Raw genomic sequence first — 25,154 nt, forward strand, 5'->3', positions numbered from 1 at the left:
ATCGGGCCTTTTGCTCGGCAGCGCCACATTTATGGAACAGCCTCCCTGACCACCTAAGGGCAACACAGACACTGGATTCCTTTAAAGCTGGACTTAAAACTTTTTTATTCAGGAAGGCATTTCTGGCCTTGTGTTAAATCTTTTCTGTTATGCTTATGTTAATATTTAAATTTGTTTTTAATTTTATTGTATTATTATAGTAAATTTCTAATATGTAGGCACTCTGAGATTCCTTGGAATGAAAAGTGCGTTAAAAATAAAATGAATTATTATTATTATTATTGCTATCGATAGCCTTGGACACCAACCAGTCCCTACTCACTCCGCTATCAGTAAATCGCCACTTCTCGTTGAACTTTCTTTTAGGCCTACTTGCGATAGGAGCACAATCTACATGTTTTCGCTTCTCTGGTGGTTGCACCCCAGCAATATGTCGCCACATTATGATAGATAACGATTAGAGACAGTTAGCCTACGGTACGCGTCTTCTTGACCAACTGACGGACTGAATGTGAACGCTAAGGTTATTGCAGATAACGGTATATTTTCGAATGTAGAATGATGACGGCCAGCTATAATGAACCAATCGGTACCGCTTAGCGACCGTCGCCGAACAGTACCCTGGTCTGCGATTGTATCCTTTCCTGCGGTATCCGTGACATCTCCAATCTGAGCAGAGGTATGTTAATGGCATGTGGTTCTATTAAGTACTCACTCTCTTAAACCTTAAATCTCGAGAGAAATATTCGTTTGTGCGTGTGAACTTGATTTTGTGTGGTAAATGTAAACTCAGCTCAGCTGTCATAACAAGCAGGAGGAGAGCACCTTGTTTACCTCATGGTATGTGGCAGTCTCAAAACATCATAGCATTGTTTATTTAGGCTGCTCACATAGCATTTATCTTTTTATTAACAGGCCAAAGTAAAGGCTCAAAGTGGCATTGAAGATGTCCTTTGTTGAAAGATTAGTTTTTTTCTTTAATTATTGTCTATCATCTTAGCTAAAATGCTTTTGATGAGGTATGTTCACACATAAACTGCACATGAGTTATTCTTGTACGGCTTTTCCTCAAAGATGTGTATGAACTGCTGCTGTTTGATGATAATATACCTATAACTTAACAACCTGTAACTCTACTTTCATAAATAGGTTTCCCCATCTCCTCCCGTACCATGGGCCAGAGGAGCAGGACCACCTGGGTGAGGAGTTTCTGAATTATCAGACCATGCCAACAACCTCCCTTCAGGATGAAACTGAAATGGAAAACTTCTGGGCTGGAATGGCAACATGGAAACAAGGTATAATTGTCTTTCTGGCAGGTGTGGCTACATCTGTTGCTTTTATTAATGCATGCATATATTGTGTCATACATGATGCAAACTATGCATGTTGTATCTGAACTTTGTTACAGTATACTTACAGTATAAATCAAAACATGGTATGTTTTTCCATTGTGTCTTGGTTCATTTTCCATATGTGACACATGAGCCAAAGAATTTGAGAGGCTTGCTGCCGTCTCCAAGCTGGTCCTTGTGTTGCCCCATTCGAATGCAGATGCTGATAGGGTGTTTTCAGTTGTGGGACTGAACAAAACTAAGACCAGAAATAGACTGATATTTGATGGCACCCTGTCCTCAATAATGGCCAAAAAGATGGCCGACCTGGAGTCAAATGGGAGCCCCCCTCAGAGGTAATCAAGGCCTCCAAGAAGACCACAGGCCAGTACAACCTTGCCCACAGATCTTAGAAAATGACTAACCAGCTTCTGATCTGCATCTGATACCTAATTTTTATACAATGAAATGCAAAATGCGACAACAAAGAACCCGTACTGTTGCACACATTAAGACTTGTTTGCAGGACGAATGGGACAAAGTTACACCTGAAGCGCTTCATCATAAGGTGTCTTCAGTCCCTAAACATCTTTAGTGTTGTGTCAAGGAATGGCAACATTACAAAGTTGTAAATGCTTTACTGTCCCAACTTTTTTTGGAATATGTTGCAAGAATCGAAATTGAATTAAGTGTTTATTTTGAAAAAACTATAAAATTCATGAGGTAAAACCTCAAATAATATGCTGTTGTATTGTTTTCAATGTAAATCAGGTCAAAGAGAATTTACAAATCACTGCTTTAGTTTTAAGTTTAATTTAGCATTCTGATTTGGAATCGTAGAAATATTTAGTTGTTTTAATGGGCTTGAGATGTATTTGGGTTTAGTAGAGATTCTTCAGCTAAACTTAATACTACATACTAAAGTATACTAAACATTTAGATTGGTTTTCAGCTACCATTGCAAATGATGATCAAAGACATAACCCAAATCTAGGTTTAGACCTATACCCACTATTTGCTATTCTATTTATTTTTTGGTGCTGAAATTCTGGTTGTGACATAATATGATAATAATCACTACTACTACTACTACTACTGATATTACTACTAATAATAATAACAAGTGGTAATACTTTCCATGGCTACCGGCCACCATCCCCTGGACCAGTAGGGGGCTGCACTCTCACACTCATACACATGGCATGGCTGTGACAAGTCATCAGTCAGAATTTGTGGTCCAATGAAAACAGATTTGATAAGTAACCAATACAGGTCATCTGGTGCCTGGTGACATACTGCCTCAAACATATACATACCAATCAAATTACACACTTCCTTACCATGCTTCTGAAGTTACAGTAGTTTCTATTACCAGAGCCTATAGGCACACACACACACACACACACACACTGGACAGGCAGCTAGAGCAACAGGAGTAGAATTTAGTAGAATTCCACAAAAGTGAAATGGCTTATAATAAAAGACAGCACCTTTAAATAATGGAAATAGTAAGAGATGAAGATGAAAGGAAAAGCAAACACTGGTCATAAGTTGATAATAAAACAGTACAATCAATTATTTTATGACACCTCTTAAACTTAAGGTGTGAAAGAACTCAGCCTTTCTTAAAGTGTTTGTGTTGTCCTTCTCCATCTTTCTCTCTCTTTGTGCCCTTCCTGGTCATGACCTTCCTCTCTCCCCCATGTCTCTCTCTGTCAGTCACTGATAGAGATGTCCATTGTTCCCCAATTAGTGCTTGGGGAGTAAATGGTGCAAGAGATGAACATAGCCCTGAGGAAGTGCAGCACACACCCACACAGAGAATCTCTCTCACACACACACACACACACACACACACACACACACACGCTCTCTCTCTCTCTCTCTCTCTCTCTCTCTCTCTCTCTCGTCTCTCAGACTCACAGTGTGCCCCTTCATACTTCTCTTTGGTGGAGAGGGATTCTTGTGTGAAACAGCAACTGCCACAGCAATTGTGTAGTGCCCTTCTGACCCTTTGACACCATGGGAAAGTGCTGTTCTCAGCACACACATACTCTCACTCAGTAATTCAACGCCTTTCATACTTCCTCTCTCTCAAATACTCATTCTGTCTGCCTCATGTTCTATTTCATTCAACCAAGCAAGCAACCTGTACATTCTGTTAGTATTAAAGGGAAAACGTTTACTAAGGACAAAAACAATTGGTCCAGTATTGAACATTTTAACTGGCAACCACAAAACTGCTATACATGTAATCCTATGGGGCATGCATCCATGTCAAAGTTAACCTTTTTCTACAGAAATTGAAACTTAAACTTCACAAACTTCCACAGTAGTTTTTTTCCAAAGTTTCGTTACAGATATTGAAGTAAACAGAAACAGGCGTATCTGTAGGGATTCTTTCCATAATGTCAGACTTTTTGCCCCATGTGATTACATAGCCATTTTGCAGTTACCAGTTATAGTGTTTTAACTACTGGAACAATTTTGATCTCTGTTGTGCCTAGTAAGAATTTGGAGCTAAAAAGAGGAGAAAATAGGGTTTCCCTTTGAGATACAAAAAAACTAATAAAAAGCATCTGGGTGTAAGCATTGTAATAATAATAATATTATAGCATAAAGTGAAATTGATGTGACTGGTCAATCTAGGTTACTATACAATATACATATTATACCAACTGCTCCGCAGGTGACAGGGCTGAAGACATTGTGTTGGATCCTTAGATCCCACTCCCAAGGTAATTTCTCATTTTCTCTGAAGTAAATCAATTGTCCCTGTAGCCACCAATCTGAAACACAGACTATTTCAGTAGCGTGTACTCTTGATCCTATTGAAACACAAACCAAGGAACTCCACTAAGCACCAACAACACCTTGGAAGCAGCAGAACCAGGAAATGCTGGTTGGAGGGATAAGACCTTTGAATGGATACTCAGAGACGAGACCTCATTCCTCAGGCTCCAGTGGTATATGGGTGTAGTTCAAATACCAGAGCCATTCTCTCAGCACTCAGAATCTGTGTGTGTGTGTGTGTGTGTGTGTGTGTGTGTGTGTGTGTGTGTGTGTGTGTGTGTGTGTGTGTGTGTGTGTGTGTGTGTGTGTGTGTATGCCCAGAGGAACTCCAGGAAAGCTCTGTGGGTGGGCTTAATACTTTTCCACACCTTAAATCTGGACTCAGATCACTGGCATGCCTATTGGTGTAAACGGGAAGTGCTGATACATCTGTGCATTTGCAGGAATAGTATAAATGACTGGAGACAATTTCTGATTTAGTATGTTACCAAACAAAACAGGGATCTTAGGTATATTGACAATGAGAATGATTCAAGGCCATCTGTATGGTTTTACAAATGCTCACAGACAGGTCAAGGAGAATTTATATCTACAGTCACACATAGGCACACAGACTTGCAAAGAGGCACTCAATCATTCAATGCCATTTGTGAAGTGGTACACATTCTTCAGTCATCTGGGACCTTAAGACAGCATTCCTCTATTGTGGCACAGTTGCTGAGAGGTATCACTGTCTAGAAATATGAGATAATTGCACTGATGATCATGTCCAGTATACACATGTATACACATTCATAAATTCAGAGAGAAAATAAATCAAATATGGTAGGGCAAAAATAAATATAAATCCTCATAACAAATACACACACACACACACACACACCGTTGCACACACATGCACACACACACACACACACACACACACACACACACACACACACATACCAGTAGATACTTCCCCACTCCAAGTGGTTTTGACAGACACGTATAAGATATCAGGATGTGTGCACACAGGATGCACTGAGGCATGCAAGCTGCTACTGTTACTGCTGTCACTCAGTAAATCACTCCTTGGAGGGGAGAGAATGATAGAAAAGTATTTGTGTATTTGCTGGTTTGTGTGTGTGTGTGTGTGTGTGTGTGTGTTTGCTTTTAAGTGAGGCTGAGAGTGACAAGGCCAGCATGCTGCACCAGTGGCAAACATACGCGCACACACTCCTCCTACAGACTGGGGGAGAGGGGGGGTAGTCTATGGGGGAAGAACAGTCACTGGGGACGACTCACACGGAGATTGAGTTACCCCAGAATTAGATAAGGTCTGTGGGAAACAGTCCCTTCTGGACACACACACACGGTTGCACACGTGTATGCATACCCACACACAAACACTCACTTATTAGACACAAGGAAGCACGGGGGAAATCAAGGGGAGGTAGTCGGCACATGCCAAGATTACTACTCACTCCAAGCAACTGTCTCCATAATAATACTGCCACCCCTGTATATACAGTATGGCTTTCACTTCATTTCTAATAGTACTGTACCAAAAGGTCTGATAGAAAATGATTTTGCACTACAGAAAGTCCAAAGGACATTTTTATAGTAAAGAGAAGAGGATGCAACAAATACAACAGTAGGCCAATAGACAAAAATGAATGATCTTTCTACGTTATGAGGAAGGAGAGCGAGGGGCTTGGGCTTCTGATGAGGAAGCAGTTGGAACACTGCAGACATGCTGAACAGCAGTCAGGGGATTCTTATATTTTTTCCACAGATTTTGGCTTTTCCTCGGCCCATAATTGCTCAGGCAGTTGGAAAGTGTGGAAAAACAGGTATGGGCTGAACACCTATAGGACTTAAACAGGGCACAGATGAAACAACTTGTGTTTTCGCTGGTTTCAGCTTTGTGTCCCTATAACCTAAACCTGGGGTTCTCAGTCCTGAGCCTGGGCCCCATACGTTTAATATCTTCTATCTGTCTGTGCTGGCTGAAAGACTGACTGTCTATACCTACTGTATATGCACTTGGGAATGGCATTGTCAGAATATCAGAACTCACTTGACTTTATACTCAAGAGTGTTCTAATTAAACTTTAATCAGGTGTGTTTGGAGCAGGGAAAGACTATAGACGCCAGCAGAGTGTCCACAAAAACTGGACTTCTCCCTGCATTGTCTGGAGAAATATAAAACCTAAATTGAATTCTTAACTGTGATGAATGAAGTCAACATTACACTTTCCATCAAAGGCATGTTGCCATACTGTGTCTGATATTGCCTGGAGATATAAGATAAGGGCTCATTTAAAACATAACATAAACGAATTGACAAGACCAACAAGTGGCCCTCTGCCTTCAGAACAGTCGTCTGTTGAAGTCATTTGTTGGCAGAAAGCTCAGCTGTCATCGTCAGCCTCCCCAAGACACTTCCCACTGCCAACAGATCGATGGGACATGCAGGTGTGGAGGCTGTGAGAATTTAAATAAACAATGTCACTTGGAGTGGTCTATGTATTTCATTGGTCGTTCTGATTCCCATAGCCTATACAGGACCCGCCCCTTTGAGCATACGTTGTAAGTGATTCCGTGGGAACCCAACTTAACGCCAGACTGAAGACCACTGTTCAGCAGCGGAACAAACAGCGACAGAGGAGCTGCGATCTTGCCAGGACTTGCCAGGCCAATATATACTATTTTACTTGAAGTTTGCGGACTTGCAAGACAACATGAAGAGAGCTCTAGACCTTAGCTCATCCGATAGCGAACTAGATGACAGTACTGAAGTGGAAAAGGAGAGCACTGAGGAGAATGAGTATGCAATGTTTTTATAGGCTACTATTTGACAGTCACGAACATTAGCAAAAATTCAGACTAGTGAAGAATAACCTGTAGGTCATATAAAAGCTTACATCATTATGTAACGGACTCTAACCAGCCCGCTACGATAATTATAAATAAAATGTCTGTATGGTAAAGGAACGTGTAGCGGAGTCGTGGGCACAATCTGTCATCAATTTATTCACCTGCAACACAGCAGTAAGGGGCGATTACACACACACGAGGGTAATGCTGGTATCCCTTTAACAGACTTCCAAACAAGGGTAACTAATGAAAAGTTTGTAAGCTACCATATGCTGTCCAGTGTTACATCCATTACAACCTACCAGCTACAACACTAGTAGTAAAACATACAGTGATCGTATAGTGTATTTATGTAAATGATAAAATTGCAACCATAGAAACAAACATAGTACATGACAGATTATAAATGTAAGTATTCACTTCAAATTCAAATATAAGTACACACTCAGGCTCAACATACCTGCAACACAGCAGTAAGGGGCGATTACACACACACGAGGGTAATGCTGGTATCTACACAATAATGAATTAGCCAGTTAGCACCCATTTAATGGCTAGACAAACATTTACATCTAACACGTATTAAACGCCGCTAATTTGCATATTCAACACGATACAATTACCGGATATGATAGACAACAAGCTAATATCACACAAAAAACACATATCATGGGAAACTTTGAAAAATACATACTACTTATTCATTTTGTTAACGGAGAACTAAAGACACCCAGCTTACCCCTTTAACAGACTTCCAAACAAGGGAAAGTCTTGAGGTGTGTCACACCAATTATCGCCCCATTAGCAACAACACCTGAGCCCAGTAGTGGAACCAACAAAAATATATACATATATGCAGAGATTTGGGGAAGTTCATAAAAAGCACTAAACTTCATTTTTTACATTGTTACAATTAGGCAAAATATGTAGCCCACAATGTCATAACATCGACCACTAACCGAACTCTTTTATTTGTTTGTCTGTTTGTATGTTTGATTGTTTGTTTTTCAGGAATGTCTGCTTCTCAAGTGATGCACGACCCGCACCGTCTCAGGCGAGGAAGCGCCGTAGAGGGGTGCGTCGTGTTATATCATCGGGAAATATGCCAGATGATGGAAAACTACCTCACATTTTAATGTAGGCCTTATCTAGTTTGTCTTGTTAAATCATTTAATAATTCTTTACAGATAGTTGAAAAACGACGCCGTGACCGTATTAACAGCAGCTTGTCAGAACTGCGTAGACTTGTGCCAAGCGCTCTTGAGAAACAGGTGAGTTCGGTGGAGAGGGAGTCCTGTAGATAACCTTTGCCTAAATATCACTTGCAACTGGCCACATTGTATTTTAAGGCTGACAGTTATCTTGAATGTACACAGGGCTCTGCAAAACTAGAGAAAGCTGAAATCTTACAAATGACTGTGGATCACCTCAAGCTCCTCCACGCAGCTGGGGGGAAAGGTGGGCTATTTTTTGTCACAGTGATAACATCAGTCATGAACAAGGCAATTCGTTTGTGGTCCGCAATTTTAGGTATTTCTGATTATTTCTGTGTAGATTTAGAGAGCTCTTTTTATTTGTTTTTTATTTCTTATATTTCTTTTTTTTATAAGTAGTCCAACATGCAAATACTTGACGATAGATTTAACAGTGACATGTCTACTCCTCACAGGTTACTTCGAGGCCCATACAGTGGCCATGGATTACAGGAACCAGGGCTTCCGTGAATGCTTGGCAGAGGCAGCTCGTTACCTGAGCATGATTGAAGGTCTCAACACCTCAGACCCTTTGCAAGTCCGCCTTGTGTCTCATCTCAGCAGCTATGCCTCCCAGAGAGAAGTGCACTCTGGACTCGGGCACACAACATGGGGCCCTGGTTTTAGGAACCCCTTGCCTGCTCTTCTTCCCCATCAGCCCCTCCACTTGCCTCTGAAGCAAACCCGACAGAGTGTTTCTCCAGCAGGGTTACAGAGCTCCGGCAGCTCCCCTTCTCCTTCCCCTGCACATCTTTCTCTCTCGTCCCGACTGAGCAGCTCGTCACTCTTAAAGTCTGGCCCCTCACATATACCCCCCAGTGGGTCTGGCCATAACCTCCTCACCTGTACGACCGCTAAACTTCCACATCCATTCCTGCCCTCCCTCTCCCCCCTTTCTGCCTTTCCTCTCAGCCTGGGTGCATTCCCCTTGCTCACCCCCACCATGAGCCCAGCTGCAGCAGGGACAGCTGCAGTGAGGAGGCCCTACAGGCCATGGGGAACAGAGGTAGGGGCTTTCTGACAACAAACGCCTTCACTTCCTATTGTGTCTTTCTGAACTTGCTTCAACCTCACAGAGATGCCGGGGCCATCTGAATCCCTCACGTTGGATGAGATGTTGGTCAACAGCTGAGCTGGACCATTGTATAATGAGAACTCCTACTAACCTTTTCAGCTAGAAACAACATGATGAGAATTGTGGACTGCGCCTTTAAGGACAAGGCTGAGCAACATGTTTTTCATGTCTTTGCTGAATGTGGTGCCACTTTATATAGCAGACCAGTCGCTAGCATAAAAAGTAAATTTGGCTTATGTTCTCTCACTTTATTCCAGTTAGTGTCCTTCAAGTTTTTAAAATAATTTCTATGTGCCTGATCAATGTCCATTTGTTACATGACAATGTCATAATAATCTGAAGTTTGATGGTTAATGTAAAGGTTTGACATCCAGTAAGCTGCACAACTGGAACACTTTTCTCGGGACTTAATGTTCTGCTTCTATCAGACCTGGACACTTGGAGTAAGTTGATAGATATGCTAGATTTCTTATCATTTTATTTTATTTTTATGTCTACTTCTGTATGCTGTCACGGAAAAAGAAATTGCATGATTTATATGTTGAAATGAATGTTCTTGTTCTGGTTCAGTTCTGGGTTAACCACTCCACTGGATAATGGCAAACTTTTGCTCCTCAAATATTTCTAAATAAAATGTTCCTTATAAAGCATATCTCCATTCTGTGGTCAAATTTGCATTCAACCAAAAAAATCCAAAATGGATGCAAATAAATGCACATAAATTAGTGTTTGACAGAACTATTTAAAGAAGACTGACAACATCCACCACAGCTACTGCAAGTTCTGACCCAGTCTCATGGGCTTGCTATTCAGTATGTCTGATCACACGACCTCTGTGAACAGCACAGGAAATGGTTGAGGAAATACTTAACAAAGGTTCTCTGACCCCTTTATTTAGTGTGTCATTGGTGTGACAGAGAGAGGGAGGGAGGGCACTTCCTTAGTCTGTATCTTAATTTTCTTTTCATTTCGTACATTTTATAATAATCACTATGCCTTGTCAACATTTTTTCTAACTAAAGCATGTCTCCAGTAAACGAAATACTCTCATAGCAGGTGAAGAAGTCTGATGAAGCTAGAAAGCCACCTACTGGCGAGAGAACATATGACAGTGTGGAAGTAAAAGCATTGCCTTCTCAAAAATATTTGTGGTCAACACTGAACTGCTGGAAATTTGAAAGTTAAAGACTTAACCAACAGTTACTCTCATAATTCAAAACAAATAATAAGAATAATTAAGAATACATTTTAAACACTTCATACTACATTATTGTACCATTAGTGACCACATAAAAGGCAAGGGAGATGGCACATTCTTTAGAGGTCATATGGTATCCTGATGATGGTTATACCAGGGTATCAAAAGTCCTTCACATATATCATGGGAGACTAATTTCACCATATCATTCAGTATATACCTTAAATCCCATTCAAACACCTAGGCACACACAAACCTTTACATGGGCAACATGGCAGTTTTATTGAGACATTTCACAGACTGATGGAGAGGGAGAGAGAGAGAGGACTAGGGAGACAGTAAGATGAGTAATAAAAACAGTACTCATGTGTTTCTTTTTATTCTATGAAATCAAGCAAAGTCATTCATTCTGTTAAAGTGGGATGCTTGGATATTTGACTTGAATGGGTAATACTGAGATACTGAAATACTGTCAAGGTTGTGTTCTTTAACTTGTGGCATGTGCTTGTGTGTGTGTCTTGTATGTGAATGTGTGACTATGTGTGATTTTGTGTATGACTATGTGCATATTTAAAGGAGTGTGTATGAGTGTGTGTTACGGATGCTGTGGCAGGAGACTTGTGAGCTAGGTCTCACGCTGTCAGCTCCTCTCTCAACTCTTTGTTCCGGCGAACCACAGCTGCATGTTTCTCCTGGATAATGTGGACACAGGACACACACACACACACACACACACACACGTACACACACGTACACACACGTACACACACGTACACACAATCACTGTTAGGATCATATTTTTGTATAATGCTGATGTAAAAACTGACACCAGAGCTGTGGTCAAATGATCTATATATGATCAAACGCTCTTTTTAATAGTAGTTTATGCTGGAATTAGATTTAACCAATGCTTTAATTTGTGGTGTCTTAGCCATAATGCCACTAGAAAATGTAACTGTAAAACTGGTAAAAAATATTTCATTCACTGATACAAATATTTCAAAAATAAATCATGAACCTTTCCAACATTAATACTGTTGACTGGGTACTACTGACACCAAAGCTAACAGTTCACAAACCCACCAGACAGTCTAATGTTGACATTGAAATTGATTCTTGATTCTTGATTCTAGAGCTACCCTAAGCAGTATTTCTACTGTGCCAAAGAGAAATCTACTGCCAAAGCTGCATTTGTTGACATAAATGTAATCTGTGAATCACTTGTGCTGTTTTCACTCTGGGGAAACGTTATACACAATACGTGTTTAAAAACAATAACGATAACAAGCAATGAATAAATAAAATGAAGGGAGGTGACACATTGCCCTAGTGGTGTAAATAATCCTTAATAATAATACATTTTAATCAGTGAGAAGCCTCCTGCCTTAACAAATACAATTACGTCTAATGCATTCACTTTAATCCAAATTCAGGTTCAAATTCATGTGAAATAATTTTGGTTATGTGATATTCTTGCTTGACATTGACATAACACAATTTTCACTATCTTCACTTGCTATGGAAAATCTTCATATTGTTCGAGGGTTAGCACTCTTACCAATGAACTAATAGTCTTTCAATCATACTATCATATGTCAAACTATCATACTATACTGATCCTGGCAGTCAGATTTACTTTTAAATTATGGCTGTCAGGGCCAAGGTTAGATAAACTCCATATGACAGGAGAGAAACAAACCCCTTTCACTAGAAATTCCTTGAATACAGCCTAGATTTCAATTGATCTATCTTTGTCATGTTTATTAAAATGAATCCACGTAATCATCCACATGACATCTGAGTTTGTTTTCAAATTAGAGCTCTTCCTTTTGAATCAACCCTCACTATTTGACCTGTGCTCTACTCAGAAGCTCTCTTCATCTCACCTTCTCCTGCAGGCGCTCCAGGAGAGCGGCGAGGTGGGCCTCGCGATTCTCCTTGATCTGTTCCATTTTCAGCGTCAGCTTCTCCTCAGCCATCTTGCTGAAGTTGCTGTTGTCCTCCATGGCCTTCAGCAGGACATCGCGCTCGTGGTCACGCTTCTCTGCCAGAGCCTTCAGCACCTGAGCCTCCTGAGACTGTGTTACACAAGGGTTTTTTTAAGACAGTGTGTATATGTAGGTGGCAGTCAGTAAGTAGAAAAGCCATTCCACAGAATACAATTAAGAAAATGAAAAAAAAGAGTCCAGAATATATACACAGGGGTGATGTTGGATGTCGATCAAAAGATGTGAGATGCAGTGTCTGTTAGATCAGCTTGGCTGATGGCTGTGATAACTGTCTTTTATTGTGTAGTTTGTGTACCTGTGGAGTTCAGAAAAGGAATGCTTGATCCTACCCCTGTGACAGGTATGTCAACACAGTCCTTCATTTAAATTGAATCTAAATTTAGGATGTGTGGTGTATGTCACACATAGACATTAAGACATAGAGTTTACTCAGTCATGTCATCTTTCACCTCAACTCTAATGTTATGCACTCACTCTTCTTCGATCTTCAGCCGCTTCCAACTTCTTCTGAATGTCCTCCAGGGACATGTCCCTCTTCTTGGGAAGAGAACCGACGTTTTGGGCTGAGTCAGATGTCGGGGAGGGGGGCTTGAGGATTACCTCGAAGGCTTGGCCAGAGGCACGCTTACTGATGGGCTTGACCTCCATATCTAAGGCAAAAGAGAAAAGCCACCCAAACAAACAAGGTATCAGATCCTTTGTATTACAGTAATTCTATCTGGGAGCCATTTTTAAGACACTTTGCCCAGCACTGCAAATTACCCTGTCAAACATTTCCCTGAAGAATGTTGTTGGAGAATTCGATATTGGCCAGTGAAGTAGTCTATGAATACATTAATAAATGGTCTTCCAATATTGCTAACCAAACATAGGGATGAGTCATGTCTCCTCGTGCATGTACTACAAACACTGGTGTTTCATTTTTGGGGACAGCCAGTAGATTTTCAATGGCAAAACGCTGTAAAATACCTGTAGATCTTACCTTCAAACTCAAAGACTAGATTGTTGCGAACCTCTGGATAGAAGCAGGAGCAGATGAGAGAGAAGACAGACAGCTCCTTCATCTTCTCTTTGTAAGCTGTAGAAAACAGAGGTTTTGGTTGTGAACTTTTTGGTCCAATATTCTCACTTCAAAGATAGCTAGGGAGCATCACTTTCATAGGGGTTGTCTTTCATTTATTTACCAAAGATGAGACCATTCACTCAGATCAACATCATACGCACTCAGGTTAGAATAGAATAGAATAGAACAGTGGTGTTCATGTGTTTTTACTCTGCTAATGCAGTAATTTAGTGGAATAGCCTATTGGGAATATGAAGTAAACTAAGAGCGTTTTGTCTTATTATTTATTTCTATTTTTTACAAACATTTATAAAATGTTGAGTGTTTCAAGACTGAAACATGACATATCTGACGTGAAACTGATCTTCATTGCCCCCCATGAAGTTATTTGTAGTGGTATATCTTTGCATGGTTGTCATGAAAACTTGGCGTTGTTCTTCTTCTCATACAAGCAAATAGGAAGCACGTAGCAAATAGGAAGACATTTTTAATTAATAAAAAAGGCTGTAAAGCATTTTACATTTTGTAGGGATCTTAAAGCTTCAGACATACCATGCATTATCATAGTAAAAAAGTGGTATCACATCACTAAGCCACGGGAGTGGTTTTTAGGTTTATCACTCCTAAAATACTTCCCCTGTAAACATGATCCCATAACTGAATCGTACAGAGAAGTTGCCGCGACAACCAGGCCTCAGCTGGTGGCCGGCAGGTTGTCAATAGTGATTAGCCAGCCACTGCAAAGGCCACCATGTGGAACTTCCCTTTGCTGCAGGGCTGGCCAGGCTCCCATTGTGTGTTCTGTAACGTGCGACACCCATGCAACAGAGTCCAGCAGGGCATGGCATGTGGTGCAGCAGACAGCCAGCTCTCTCAGAGCAGCCGACCAGAACAGTGCATTCCAGGACTGGGGTGCTACACCTGACAACCTGCACACTCACCCCTGTCTGTCGACTACAAACAGACTGACACACACAGATATATTTGTCATCTAAGGGACGATATCAACATCAGAACCTTCTTTTAATCAAACTGAAGTGTGACAATTATGTCACAGTTGACAAAGACGATTATGGAGGATGTTGCTTCAAACATAGCCTGTTGTACATTGAACACACCAGACCTAAGAAGTCATTTGACTGGCCTACTTCGCCATCAGACATATTATGACCTTAGGGAAATACAAATATAAACAAGAATGCCATTGACATTTTCTGCAAACAAGTAAGGTTTTAATTATTAACAAATAAAACTATATTATTACATATTTGGAAATTGCACTAAAGAACCGAATCCAAATCTTGACTTCACTGGCTTTATTTGATATTTTTGCATACTTTCTCTTTTATCCCTGGCCAATTGGGATTGGCAAGTTATCGATGTGATTGTATACAACCAGTATAGTATTTAATATATGGTTGGCTATATAATTTAAGACTACAATTAGGAGAGAATGGTGGTGACACGTAAGTGAATTGGAGAAAATATTAGACATCATGACAATGAAGTAGGCTAGCCCACGTCGGCGAACATTCATAATTTAAGTCAAGCAATCATTAATGTAACTTTACAACGATGAAAATGCATAAAAAGGCACTAATAGTCTACAAAATGTGATGTCATGATAGTAGTCACGACAATGGAAGGAAACTGACTGTTTACATGAAATAACGAGACGCTCTGTTTCTTGGGTGGGGTCTGTCTGCATTCTACTGTGAACACAGGCGTTGGATAGCTGCAGGTGCAGCATCGTAAATGCTTCACCATCTAGGCCTATATCAGAGTAAAACAAATATCCTTTCTTACAGTATTAAGATATTTTCTTGGTAAATCCTGAATTAATGATGCATCTTTATGTAAGCCTATGACAGCCTGATCCATTCTTTTTAAATAGCCTAATAAAACAACGATACAGCGTGATTTCCCTTCAAATTACACAAATTTGCGAAATTATATTCTCCGAGCCTACATATGTATTTTGTTCTCCTGAGATATAGCACAATGACTTGTGATAATTTGCCATCATACATAACGGTCTGTTACCTGCCGACAGACGCAAATGTCAATCATAGGCTATACCGCCGACAGAAAAACGCTCTCAGAAAATGAAAAAAATTGTTCATCTTACCGGTTACTGTTTTGGCCATGGCTGTTGTTACTGTTATTTAACAATTCCAACAAACGTTACAGAGCTTTCCCGTGGCGTGAAGGAGGATGCTTAAGGCACTGAATCAGCAGATGACAATGCGTGCAGACTGGAGGTAGAGCCGGGTAAAGACAAGGATGGGAGCGGTTGGGTTAATGACTATGTCCGCGCAAAAGCAGATTGGCTACCGTGACGGCGTCTTGACGCGTATCTCGTCAAGGCTACAAGACGTTTATCGAAAACTCAATAGATTCGCGCTGTTCATTCATTAACTTGCAAAAAAATTAATACTGTATGTGACAATAGTGTTCCGCTGATTTGTTAAAATAAAACACATGTACACAATGTAAGCGTGGCCTACAATAATATTACAATTGCCAACCCATAGCTGAGAACAAGAACAGAACCAAAAGAACGATTACAGGCAGTTTTGTCAGTTTGAGAACACATACGCAATCTGTAATGGGTAATCTTTATTGCTGCCAAAATGCTCTTCATTACATACAGCAACAGGCATACATTTACTGACATCACTCTTCATGTTATAGTTATGCCCACCCAGAATTGCACATAGGTTCAAATGAATGCATAATTTACCCAAATTCTGGGAAAGCACTGCATTACATTATCAACGGAAGATCACCGTCAACTTTCTCTGGCAGCATTCAATGATGAACTGTTTGCAGTGTAATCTTCTTGCATGGAAAAAAAAGACATTCATATGCCAGTATGCCGTCATAATATAAGCAGAGTAATAAACATGTGTAAGCCAGAAATAATTTCTTTGTATCTTATAAAAAACATGAAAATAAAGCAACATAGGTGATTTAGGTAGAATTAAGGCCTGAAAAGCATCTTAAATCATACAACATTTAAAATAAAATGGATAAAAATTATTAGAAATTTAGAATTAACATTGCGAGTAAGCCACCGTTCCTGATGAAACTCTCAGGATGTCTTTGCCTTATCGACACCATGGGATGAGGATGAGAAGCCTCTGTTCATGGCATTTATACGCCTCTTGATGAAGTTCCCCACAAGCAGTTGAGGCCGCTGCTGGTAGTCGTTAAGGACGTCTTGAGAGCTGGTCAGCTGATCTCCCTTCTGACGATCCAACAAGGTCACACACACCACTGCCGCTACAAGGGAACAGATGATTTGATTATTGGCATTTGAATGGTGTCACAAATAGTCAACGAACAAACAAAATCACCAATATCTGTTGTTTTTGTTGCCTACACAACTACACTGCCTGGCAAGAAATATATCGTTATTTACTTGTATAATGACGACCGAACAAAGTAAATGAAAACATCAAAAGCTTAGGTGTTCCAATACTAAGCAAGTTGGTCAGCCTTTTCAAAATGAAATATATCTAGATGCTTCGTATTTAGCATGATACTTATTTTGTGCATTATACACAGATGGCTACCTAAATAACCTACCTTTAATATGGCTGAGTTTACACATGGCAGCAAATACAGAAGACTCCATCTCAATGTTGCGAACTCCAGCAGCATAGGCTTCTTTGAGGTATTTCTGTTTGTCTTCCTCTGTGTACGAACAGAAGGCCCCATCCAGCCGAGCCTGACCTGGAAGAAACGACGACAAATATGCAAGTATTAAAAAACAGACTGCCTGTTTGAACCAGGAGGCACTCACAACAGCTTTGTCCACAGACAAAAATCAACAACAGACATTTAGACCCATTGTTTAGACACACAAACACATTTATCAGCACCGATATTTAATTCAACCCTGAGAATAAGTGCTGACAATAAAAAAAAACTACAACGTCATTGTTGTTTGCATCTGCTAATGGAAACCAACTTGAAGTCGAATTAAATGGGCCAACACACAATGATTAGAGAGATAGCGCCAATTCAGTTTGGGGTATTCTTGAGCACTGTATTTTTGGGACTATAAACCACTTTACAGCATTTTATATAATTTTAAAAACAAACATGTGTATTGACCACACCCGTGTATTGACCGCAGTTTATTCAATATCACATCATCCTGTCATGTTAAACTAAATGCCAGTTGTGGTGCAAGCGCTAGTAGCCATTGAAAGTTGTATGGGATGGGCATTTCAAGAAAAAATGCTACATCCACTCCACGAACTTGCACACAGGCGCACACAGGCGCACACACACACACAAACACAGTGTTGTGTGGGAATGGAAGCTAGATGTAAGTCAAATCGTTACAACCCCCTGGCAACCACTGAATTAATGTGTTCAAGAAAGGTAAGGGGGACTTCACCCCCATCATTCACTTCATTGGTGTCAGAGTAAGCACTTGCTCCTGTAGGTACACCTGGAATTCGTCCATTGTGTTTGACTTTAATCAGTAACTTGCGTCTCGTTACATCCGGAAGCTACGTAAAACTTCATAAAAATGTAACCTGATGCATTCTTAACCACGCCCCTGAGCTTGGACAAAAGGCACGTCTTCCCAGATGTGATCACAGTGATTTGGCATTGACATTGAACACAGTGATTTGGTGTGCAATCAAACAAAGGAACACATACACATTCTTTCTTGCGCGCTCCTAACAGCGCAACCCCGAGCGATCAGGCTCAAACACACACACACACACACTCTCTCTCTAACACATCCCAACACTCCTTCAATTAATTAGTTAGTTACATTGAGCTAGATTACATATTGTGTGTTATTTTCTTATCATTGTGTCAATAAATACTTATATACACTGGTTTATTTAATGTTACACAAGAATGGACATTGCCAACCTCTTCTATTCAGAACTCCAATGACCTTCAACCATACTATTAATAAGGTAACTGTTTTTTTTTGTTACCACTGTGGAGGACACTACACTTTGTGTGGCACCCCCTAGGTGTTTAACTTAATTGATCTGCCTTTGGTTTGAATGGTTGATGCCTGTCCAATTGGGTGAGACTACCAAGATATTGTTGCTGTTGCAAGGACAGCACCAGCATGTCTTGGTGGCCCTCGCGAAGACGGTATTACAATTTACACACAATTGCACCCACATTCACCCGGCGCCTGCTCACAGGGTAAGGTACCTCCATAGTCTGGTTGACCCTTGTGAGGCTGGTACCAATTTCACCTACATTCCACTGATGTCCTCTTATTTCTCTCAGGATTGTTAAATATCTATGTGAAGCCAAATGGTTGTGATCACTCTGAACCTGATTGGTAAGCGGATTTGAGAAATTCAACTTTGCTTCAGATTATGCAGGAAATGGTGTAACTTGCTTTTTATGGTTGCATAGTTGCTATGCTAGCTAAGTAAAGGAAGCTTTGCCATTTAAACTGTTTAAGGTTATTTCAGAGTTCCATTTGCATGACATGATGGCTAGTTATCTAGCTGATGTAACAGTGTCTTCAAAATCATAACAGGGAAAGGTAAAAACCCTCAGGGTGCCTGTGCAGCTATAAACACACGCTAGCAGCTGCCAACTGTGAAGATGGTGCCCTGTGCACAAGGTAGCTGGAATAATTAAAGTCCATATTCACTTCATATTAAAATAAGTTCATATTACACACACTAGGGACTACCAACTGTTAAGATAGTTCCCTAAGCTAGAGATAGCAAGTATAGTTCATAGCTAGGTTATCTGGCAAGAGACCTTACATGTTTTACACCCCTATCGTGGAGTTTGGAGCTCCGTGGCATCCCATTAAGAAGGCTACAGTTGGAGGGGAACACACACACCCGTTTCCTTATACAGCCGCGGAAAAAATTAAGAGACCACTTCAAAATGATCAGTTTCTCTGGTTTTACTATTTATTTGTATGTGTTAAAGTAAAATGTACATTTTTGTTTAATTCTATAACCTACTGGCAACATTCCTACCAAATTTCAAATAAAAATATTGTCATTTAGATCATTTATTTGCAGAAAAATGACAATTGGTCAAAATAGCAAAAAAGATGCAGTGTCTTCAGATCTCGAATAATGCAAAGAAAACAAGCTCATATTAATTTTTAAACTACACAATACTAATGCTTTAACTTAGGAAGAGTTCAGAAATCAATATTTGGTGGAATAACCTTGATTTAAAATCACAACTTTCATGTGTCTTGGCATGCTCTCCACCAGTCTTTCACATTGCCGTTGAGTGACTTTATGCTACTCCTGGCACAAGAATTCAAGCAGCTCGGCTTCTTTTCATGGCTTGTGACCATCCATCTTCCTCTTGATCACATTTCAGAGGTTTTTTTATGGAATTCAGGTCTCGTAATTGGGTTGGCCATGACAGGGTCCTGATCTGGTGGCACTGCATCCACACCTTTACTGGCCTGGCTGTGTGGCATGGAGCATTGCCCTGCTGGAAAAAACACTTCTCAGAGTTGGGGAACATTGTCAGAGCAAAAGGAAGCAAGTTTTTCTTCCGGGACAACGTTGTACTTTGCCTGGCTGAGGTTTGTAAAAGACCATAAGGATTGAACCAAAGCGGACTGGAGGGTCTTCTAGTTCGTCTTCTCTGATGAGTCCAATTTTCAGCTTTGCCCAACACATGGTCGTCTGATGGTTAGACGGAGACCTGGAGAGGCCTACAAGCCACAGAGTCTTGCAACTACTGTGAAATTGGACTCATCAGAGAAGACGAACTTAGAAGAACCTCCAGTCCGCTTTTTTCAATCCTTATGGTCTTTTACAAACCTCAGCCAGGCAAAGTACAACGTTGTCCTGGAAGAAAAACTTGCTTCCTTTTGCTCTGACAATGTTCCCCAACTCTGAGAAGTGTTTTTTCCAGCAGGGCAATGCTCCATGCCACACAGCCAGGCCAGTAAAGGTGTGGATGGAGTACCACCAGATCAGGACCCTGTCATGGCCAGCCCAATTTCGAGACCTGAATCCCATAAAAAAACCTCTGAAATGGGATCAAGAGGAAGATGGATGGTCACAAGCCATGAAAAGAAGCCGAGCTGCTTGAATTCTTGCGCCAGGAGTAGCATAAAGTCACCCAACGGCAATGTGAAAGACTGGTGGAGAGCATGCCAAGACACATGAAAGTTGTGATTTTAAATCAAGGTTATTCCACCAAATATTGATTTCTGAACTCTTCCTAAGTTAAAGCATTAGTATTGTGTAGTTTAAAAATTAATATGAGCTTGTTTTCTTTGCATTATTCGAGATCTGAAGACACTGCATCTTTTTTGCTATTTTGACCAATTGTCATTTTTCTGCAAATAAATGATCTAAATGACAATATTTTTATTTGAAATTTGGTAGGAATGTAGCCAGTAGGTTATAGAATAAAACAAAAATGTACATTTTACTTTAACACATACCAATAAATAGTAAAACCAGAGAAACTGATAATTTTGAAGTGGTCTCTTAATTTTTCCCGCGGCTGTAGTTATGGCTGAGTGTGAATGTGTTCTATCCAATGTTTTATTAAATAGGATTTGTATGTGAAAGAGGGAGAGACACACGTTCTACCTGGAAGAGTTACTGTGCACATTACTAACTTCCAGGTGGAAAAAAATGCATTCCCATGTATGGACCGCAAATTTTACAAGATCAATGTATATACTGCAATTAAGATTAATAAGTAGAACATTTAAAGTATTCCTTAAACATTATCAAAATATTGCTACATTTTATTTCAATTTCAAGTCCAGTATCTTTGACCTCCCCAGTATTTATGCTGGAGATGATAAGGCCTTGCCACAATCACTTTTTTAGACAGGCGATTAGAACCATCACATGTAACATTTATAATCTTCACTTTTATATGGTTAGCTTACCCTCATAAAAGTCCATTGTGCACATAGTGTTAGCAACGACTGTTTCCATGTCTTCCAGGTTTTTACTGCATTGTAGCAGCTCCTCTGCCAGGTCAGAGTCTAGTTCAGTGCTACGGACCACTGGCTTCCCCAGAATAACTTGCTCAAAGCGTGGTTGGAAACAGGCATCCACTGACTGCTTGGTGATGACCACAGTGCCGGGTTTCAGGCCTGAAAGTGATACCAGAAACACAATACCAATAGCTATTGACTAGGCCAATTCTACAAACGCCCTTTCACTCCATCCAAGGTAGTATATCACACCCTTTACATTCAGAGGGCGAGAGTACAAATTTGAACCCTTATGCATGTTTGGCTTAATCTCAGTAAAGCAATGCTTCAAAATTTGAATGACATTTTACAATTACAACCTAATCTTCAAAATCGGGGTTGAACGGTCCTCTTTAAGGTACTTGTGGAAGAACTTTGTTAAGCGTGTACGATTACATTTCTGCAGTAATAAAATACTCATTAAGTGATGTGCTGTACCTATTCCACCTGAGGTTCCAATTCGCACAACTGTGACATCAGTACAGCGAGCATGGTAGAGGAGTTTGATTAGTTCATGTAGCATGATGGCTATTGAGGGAATTCCCATTCCATGCTGTAACATATGACACATGCAATTATTAGAGGGAACATAACAGCAGAAGGTTAAAAAAGGTGAATTTTCAATTAAAACAATCCATTTAGTCATTTTACCAACAGACAGAGCTATACACGGACATGCAGTCAGTACTCTGAAGTGGGCCGAGTTAAATTCTCATCAGACTGAAATGTAAGTTGTCACTCAAAAGAAAACTGTACATTTTCTTACACTGACTGAGAGCACCGGCCCCACTTTGTACATGGCATAGCGATCAGTCCCTGCACAAATGTTGGGGTAGTCAGTTTTGGGGTCAGCCAAGCCCAACTCTCGACCGATGTACTCTATGAATGCCTTCATCCTCCAGGGGCTGCCTCCCACACATACAAACTATGACAAATAAAACACTGCAGAAAATGAAAGAAGTGCATCACACAAAATTGAAACAAAAAAAAAATACTCGTATGGTCTCATTATGTATGTCGACCTACCTTGACGTCTCCAAACATTGCTGGCAAATCATGTGTGGCTGTCCCCAAGTGGAAATGGTAAAGTATATCCTCTTTCATGGCATCCAAATTAGGATTGTGCACAAGTACATTATTACAGCTAACACAGAATAGGAAAAAAATGTTTTAGGGCAAACATTACTACTTCCCTGAACTACGACAGTTTCCTCCTCAGTAAAACACATTCCCAATTAAGTACAAACATTATTGACCTGATTGATTTCTTCTACCATAATTATAACCTGCTGCAGGCTATTGTTGACAAAGGGGGCGGAATACGATAATAAGCTAAGCTTTACCAAATTAAAATAACAAAGCAATTAAAAAAAAAAAAGAGTATTTTATAACTGTACGTGCTCTGGAGCACGGAAGCAATGAGTGCGATGAGAACAAGCCAATTTCCACGTGTGATTAAAGGGGGCAAAGTATCACTGAAAACAAATGATGTAGTAGCCCACGCCAAATAATGTTATTAAAAGAGATATCACAGGAAGCACTTTTCCACTGCTGCGACGGCCTCATTATGTTCAAAAGTTATTATATAATAAATATACCTACGGTAATGAAAGGGTAGCCTACCTTTCACCTGCTCCGTTTTTCTCGTCATTAAAGCCTGGTGTCATTTTTCTTCGAAAACACAGAAGCTACTACAGACAAACTGTATTCCGGATGGTATACCCTGCAAGCAGACAGCTGATGAGTACCGATACCACATCTTCAATAGAGTAACGTGCTTACTGCCAAACATCCACAAATGGGGTTTATTCAAAACACACTACCAGGAGGCTAAAACGTGATAACTAATGATTTACCTGTGACAAGAGTAGATAGCGTGTATCCGAATATCAGTTTTCTGTTAACAGTTATGTTTGAAATAGGCTATCTGAATGCAGTTTCGTTAACTCGATTTCGACCCTTCATTCAACATCCGCTTTTGTCGTTTGGATTGGAATGGAGTACGTGACCGCGAGCTTTTGATACAAGGAAAAGAACGGAAGCCCTGCTGTTTGGCCGGTAGCCCTAACGGCGTGCTCGTGCCATTACGTTTATCAGACAAGGCTATAGATTCCCTTCTCAGGGTTAGACCAGAGTGAGAACGAATTATACCAGTCACTTTTGTTTCTAATTGTTCTGCCAGTTCTTAAGTTTTGCACTCTGACATGGGGATGAAGCCAGGTATGTTATGCATCATTCATCTGTTCAGGAATCTTGAAATAACTTATTGATTAAAAAAAATAACGACAACGACGCAACAATCATTTAGAATAATGTTTTTTTTTTTAATCATGGTGCCCAACAGTGGAATGACAGGTTCTGACTTATGTTTGGGGTCTACCAACATCACTGTGCAAATACTGCACTTAAGTGTCACTTTTCTCACTCTGTTTTCCAGGCCACATGTGCAAATTAAAAGGCACTGAGTGTAAACCAAACAAAATTAAACAAAGCACCCGCCTCTAATGAATAAACCTGGTTAGATAAACCTAAAAACATGCACTCTTGCTGATCACACAAGTTACACACCAAAAAGAAATAATCTGAAATCAAGTCTTACATAAACAAAAAAAGAGGCAAAAGGAAAGTGTGAAATTCAAAACAACAATCACAAAATATAATAAATAATAATATAGTTAAGACACAAAAAAAACACCCGCTTAACAGTTATTTACACTTCAGGCCACAATGCTTTGCAGTCTACCAGGATAGCAAACAAAAAAACAGTAGTGGTCCTTTTGGCATATCACCCACCACAGACCTACAGGTCTAAAAGTAATCCACAGATAAAAAGGATTTCTCTTCTACCTTTGCACTTTTCTTCTTAGGGAGAATTGTTCCGCTCATACTTTGCTAGGCACTAGAAAAAAAAGACAACATGAAATGTTTTAACACTAGTCATAAAGTCATTTAAAATGGCTGTTAAAAATGTTTACAAAACAAAAAAAAGATTTACTATTCCTCAGCTGAGCACAGAGTTGTCTCTGAGCACTACTTAGAGATGAAAACATACTTTGCATTATAAAAATACATCAAGGCTGTAAACATCCAAGGGTCTACCTACTTTTTCACTCCAAATGGGTAAACCTGAAGATGGTCTATATCTTTGCATCTACATAGTGCATACCGTCACTGCACATGACTGATTTCTACCTACTTTGACAGATAAGGACCTTTTGACTGATGTGCAAACTCATCGTGCTAGGTCTCCAGGAACATGCTGATGCTGGTCACCTGTAAATGGTCATGATGCTACAACACATAAATGTGCTAACACACTCCAGTGGTTGATCTTGGGTAACCAATAAGGTTGGGAGTTGATGTGTTTCCAGTTTAGAGAACAATGTGTAGCAGATGATCAGTACTGCAATATGCAGGGATTTGACCAGTGGACTAAGACTGAAATATATTATTTATTATATTATAATTTTTGGAGTCATATTTTATTAAATGCATACTAGATATAGACACCCAATATAATAATGACATGAAACTATAGATCAGTGTTATTACATTAATACATATCAGTGTCTTTCAGATAGATATG

At 40.0% G+C, this 25,154-nt stretch overlaps 3 protein-coding genes across 3 annotated transcripts; 1 reads left to right on the plus strand and 2 right to left on the minus strand.

The window, feature by feature from the left end:
• The first annotated feature begins 6,746 nt into the window (after positions 1-6,746).
• Positions 6,747-9,943, plus strand: LOC308378919 (hairy/enhancer-of-split related with YRPW motif protein 1-like). The gene is made up of 5 exons (XM_080855942.1): positions 6,747-6,936; positions 7,998-8,061; positions 8,174-8,257; positions 8,363-8,444; positions 8,656-9,943. The coding sequence occupies exons 1-5, from the start codon at positions 6,851-6,853 to the stop codon at positions 9,258-9,260; spliced, it is 921 nt and encodes a 306-aa protein (XP_080712068.1). The 5' UTR covers positions 6,747-6,850; the 3' UTR covers positions 9,261-9,943.
• A 1,201-nt stretch (positions 9,944-11,144) lies between these two features.
• Positions 11,145-15,731, minus strand: stmn2a (stathmin 2a; the record flags this gene model as incomplete). Its single annotated transcript, XM_080855772.1, has 5 exons — positions 11,145-11,204; positions 12,399-12,590; positions 12,996-13,171; positions 13,504-13,599; positions 15,713-15,731. 5 exons carry the CDS (start codon positions 15,729-15,731, stop codon positions 11,145-11,147), a joined length of 543 nt encoding a protein of 180 aa, XP_080711898.1.
• An 891-nt stretch (positions 15,732-16,622) lies between these two features.
• On the minus strand, positions 16,623-23,545 carry upp1 (uridine phosphorylase 1). Its single transcript, XM_080856329.1, has 8 exons — positions 23,425-23,545; positions 23,192-23,291; positions 22,595-22,712; positions 22,335-22,493; positions 22,007-22,121; positions 21,479-21,688; positions 17,176-17,322; positions 16,623-16,869 (listed from the first exon to the last, which is right to left on the minus strand). The coding sequence occupies exons 2-8, from the start codon at positions 23,233-23,235 to the stop codon at positions 16,679-16,681; spliced, it is 984 nt and encodes a 327-aa protein (XP_080712455.1). The 5' UTR covers positions 23,236-23,291; positions 23,425-23,545; the 3' UTR covers positions 16,623-16,678.
• Positions 23,546-25,154: the final 1,609 nt, after the last annotated feature.

Source organism: Sprattus sprattus (assembly GCF_963457725.1).
Source record: "Sprattus sprattus genome assembly, chromosome: 18".
Taxonomy (NCBI): Eukaryota; Metazoa; Chordata; class Actinopteri; order Clupeiformes; family Clupeidae; genus Sprattus; species Sprattus sprattus.

What these genes read in the sequence shown, in the direction of transcription:
- LOC308378919 (XM_080855942.1), top strand. Translation starts at nt 6,851, where the DNA reads ATGAAGAGAGCTCTAGACCTTAGCTCATCCGATAGCGAACTAGATGAC. An exon ending in GAGAGCACTGAGGAGAATGA is followed by an intron (nt 6,937 to 7,997) that starts GTATGCAATGTT and finishes TTTGTTTTTCAG; the next exon opens with GAATGTCTGCTTCTCAAGTG. An exon ending in CCACGCAGCTGGGGGGAAAG is followed by an intron (nt 8,445 to 8,655) that starts GTGGGCTATTTT and finishes TACTCCTCACAG; the next exon opens with GTTACTTCGAGGCCCATACA.
- upp1 (XM_080856329.1), bottom strand. Translation starts at nt 23,235, where the DNA reads ATGACACCAGGCTTTAATGACGAGAAAAACGGAGCAGGTGAAAG. An exon ending in GGCCGGTGCTCTCAGTCAGT is followed by an intron (nt 22,122 to 22,334) that starts GTAAGAAAATGT and finishes CATATGTTACAG; the next exon opens with CATGGAATGGGAATTCCCTC. An exon ending in CACAATGGACTTTTATGAGG is followed by an intron (nt 17,323 to 21,478) that starts GTAAGCTAACCA and finishes CGTTTCTTCCAG; the next exon opens with GTCAGGCTCGGCTGGATGGG.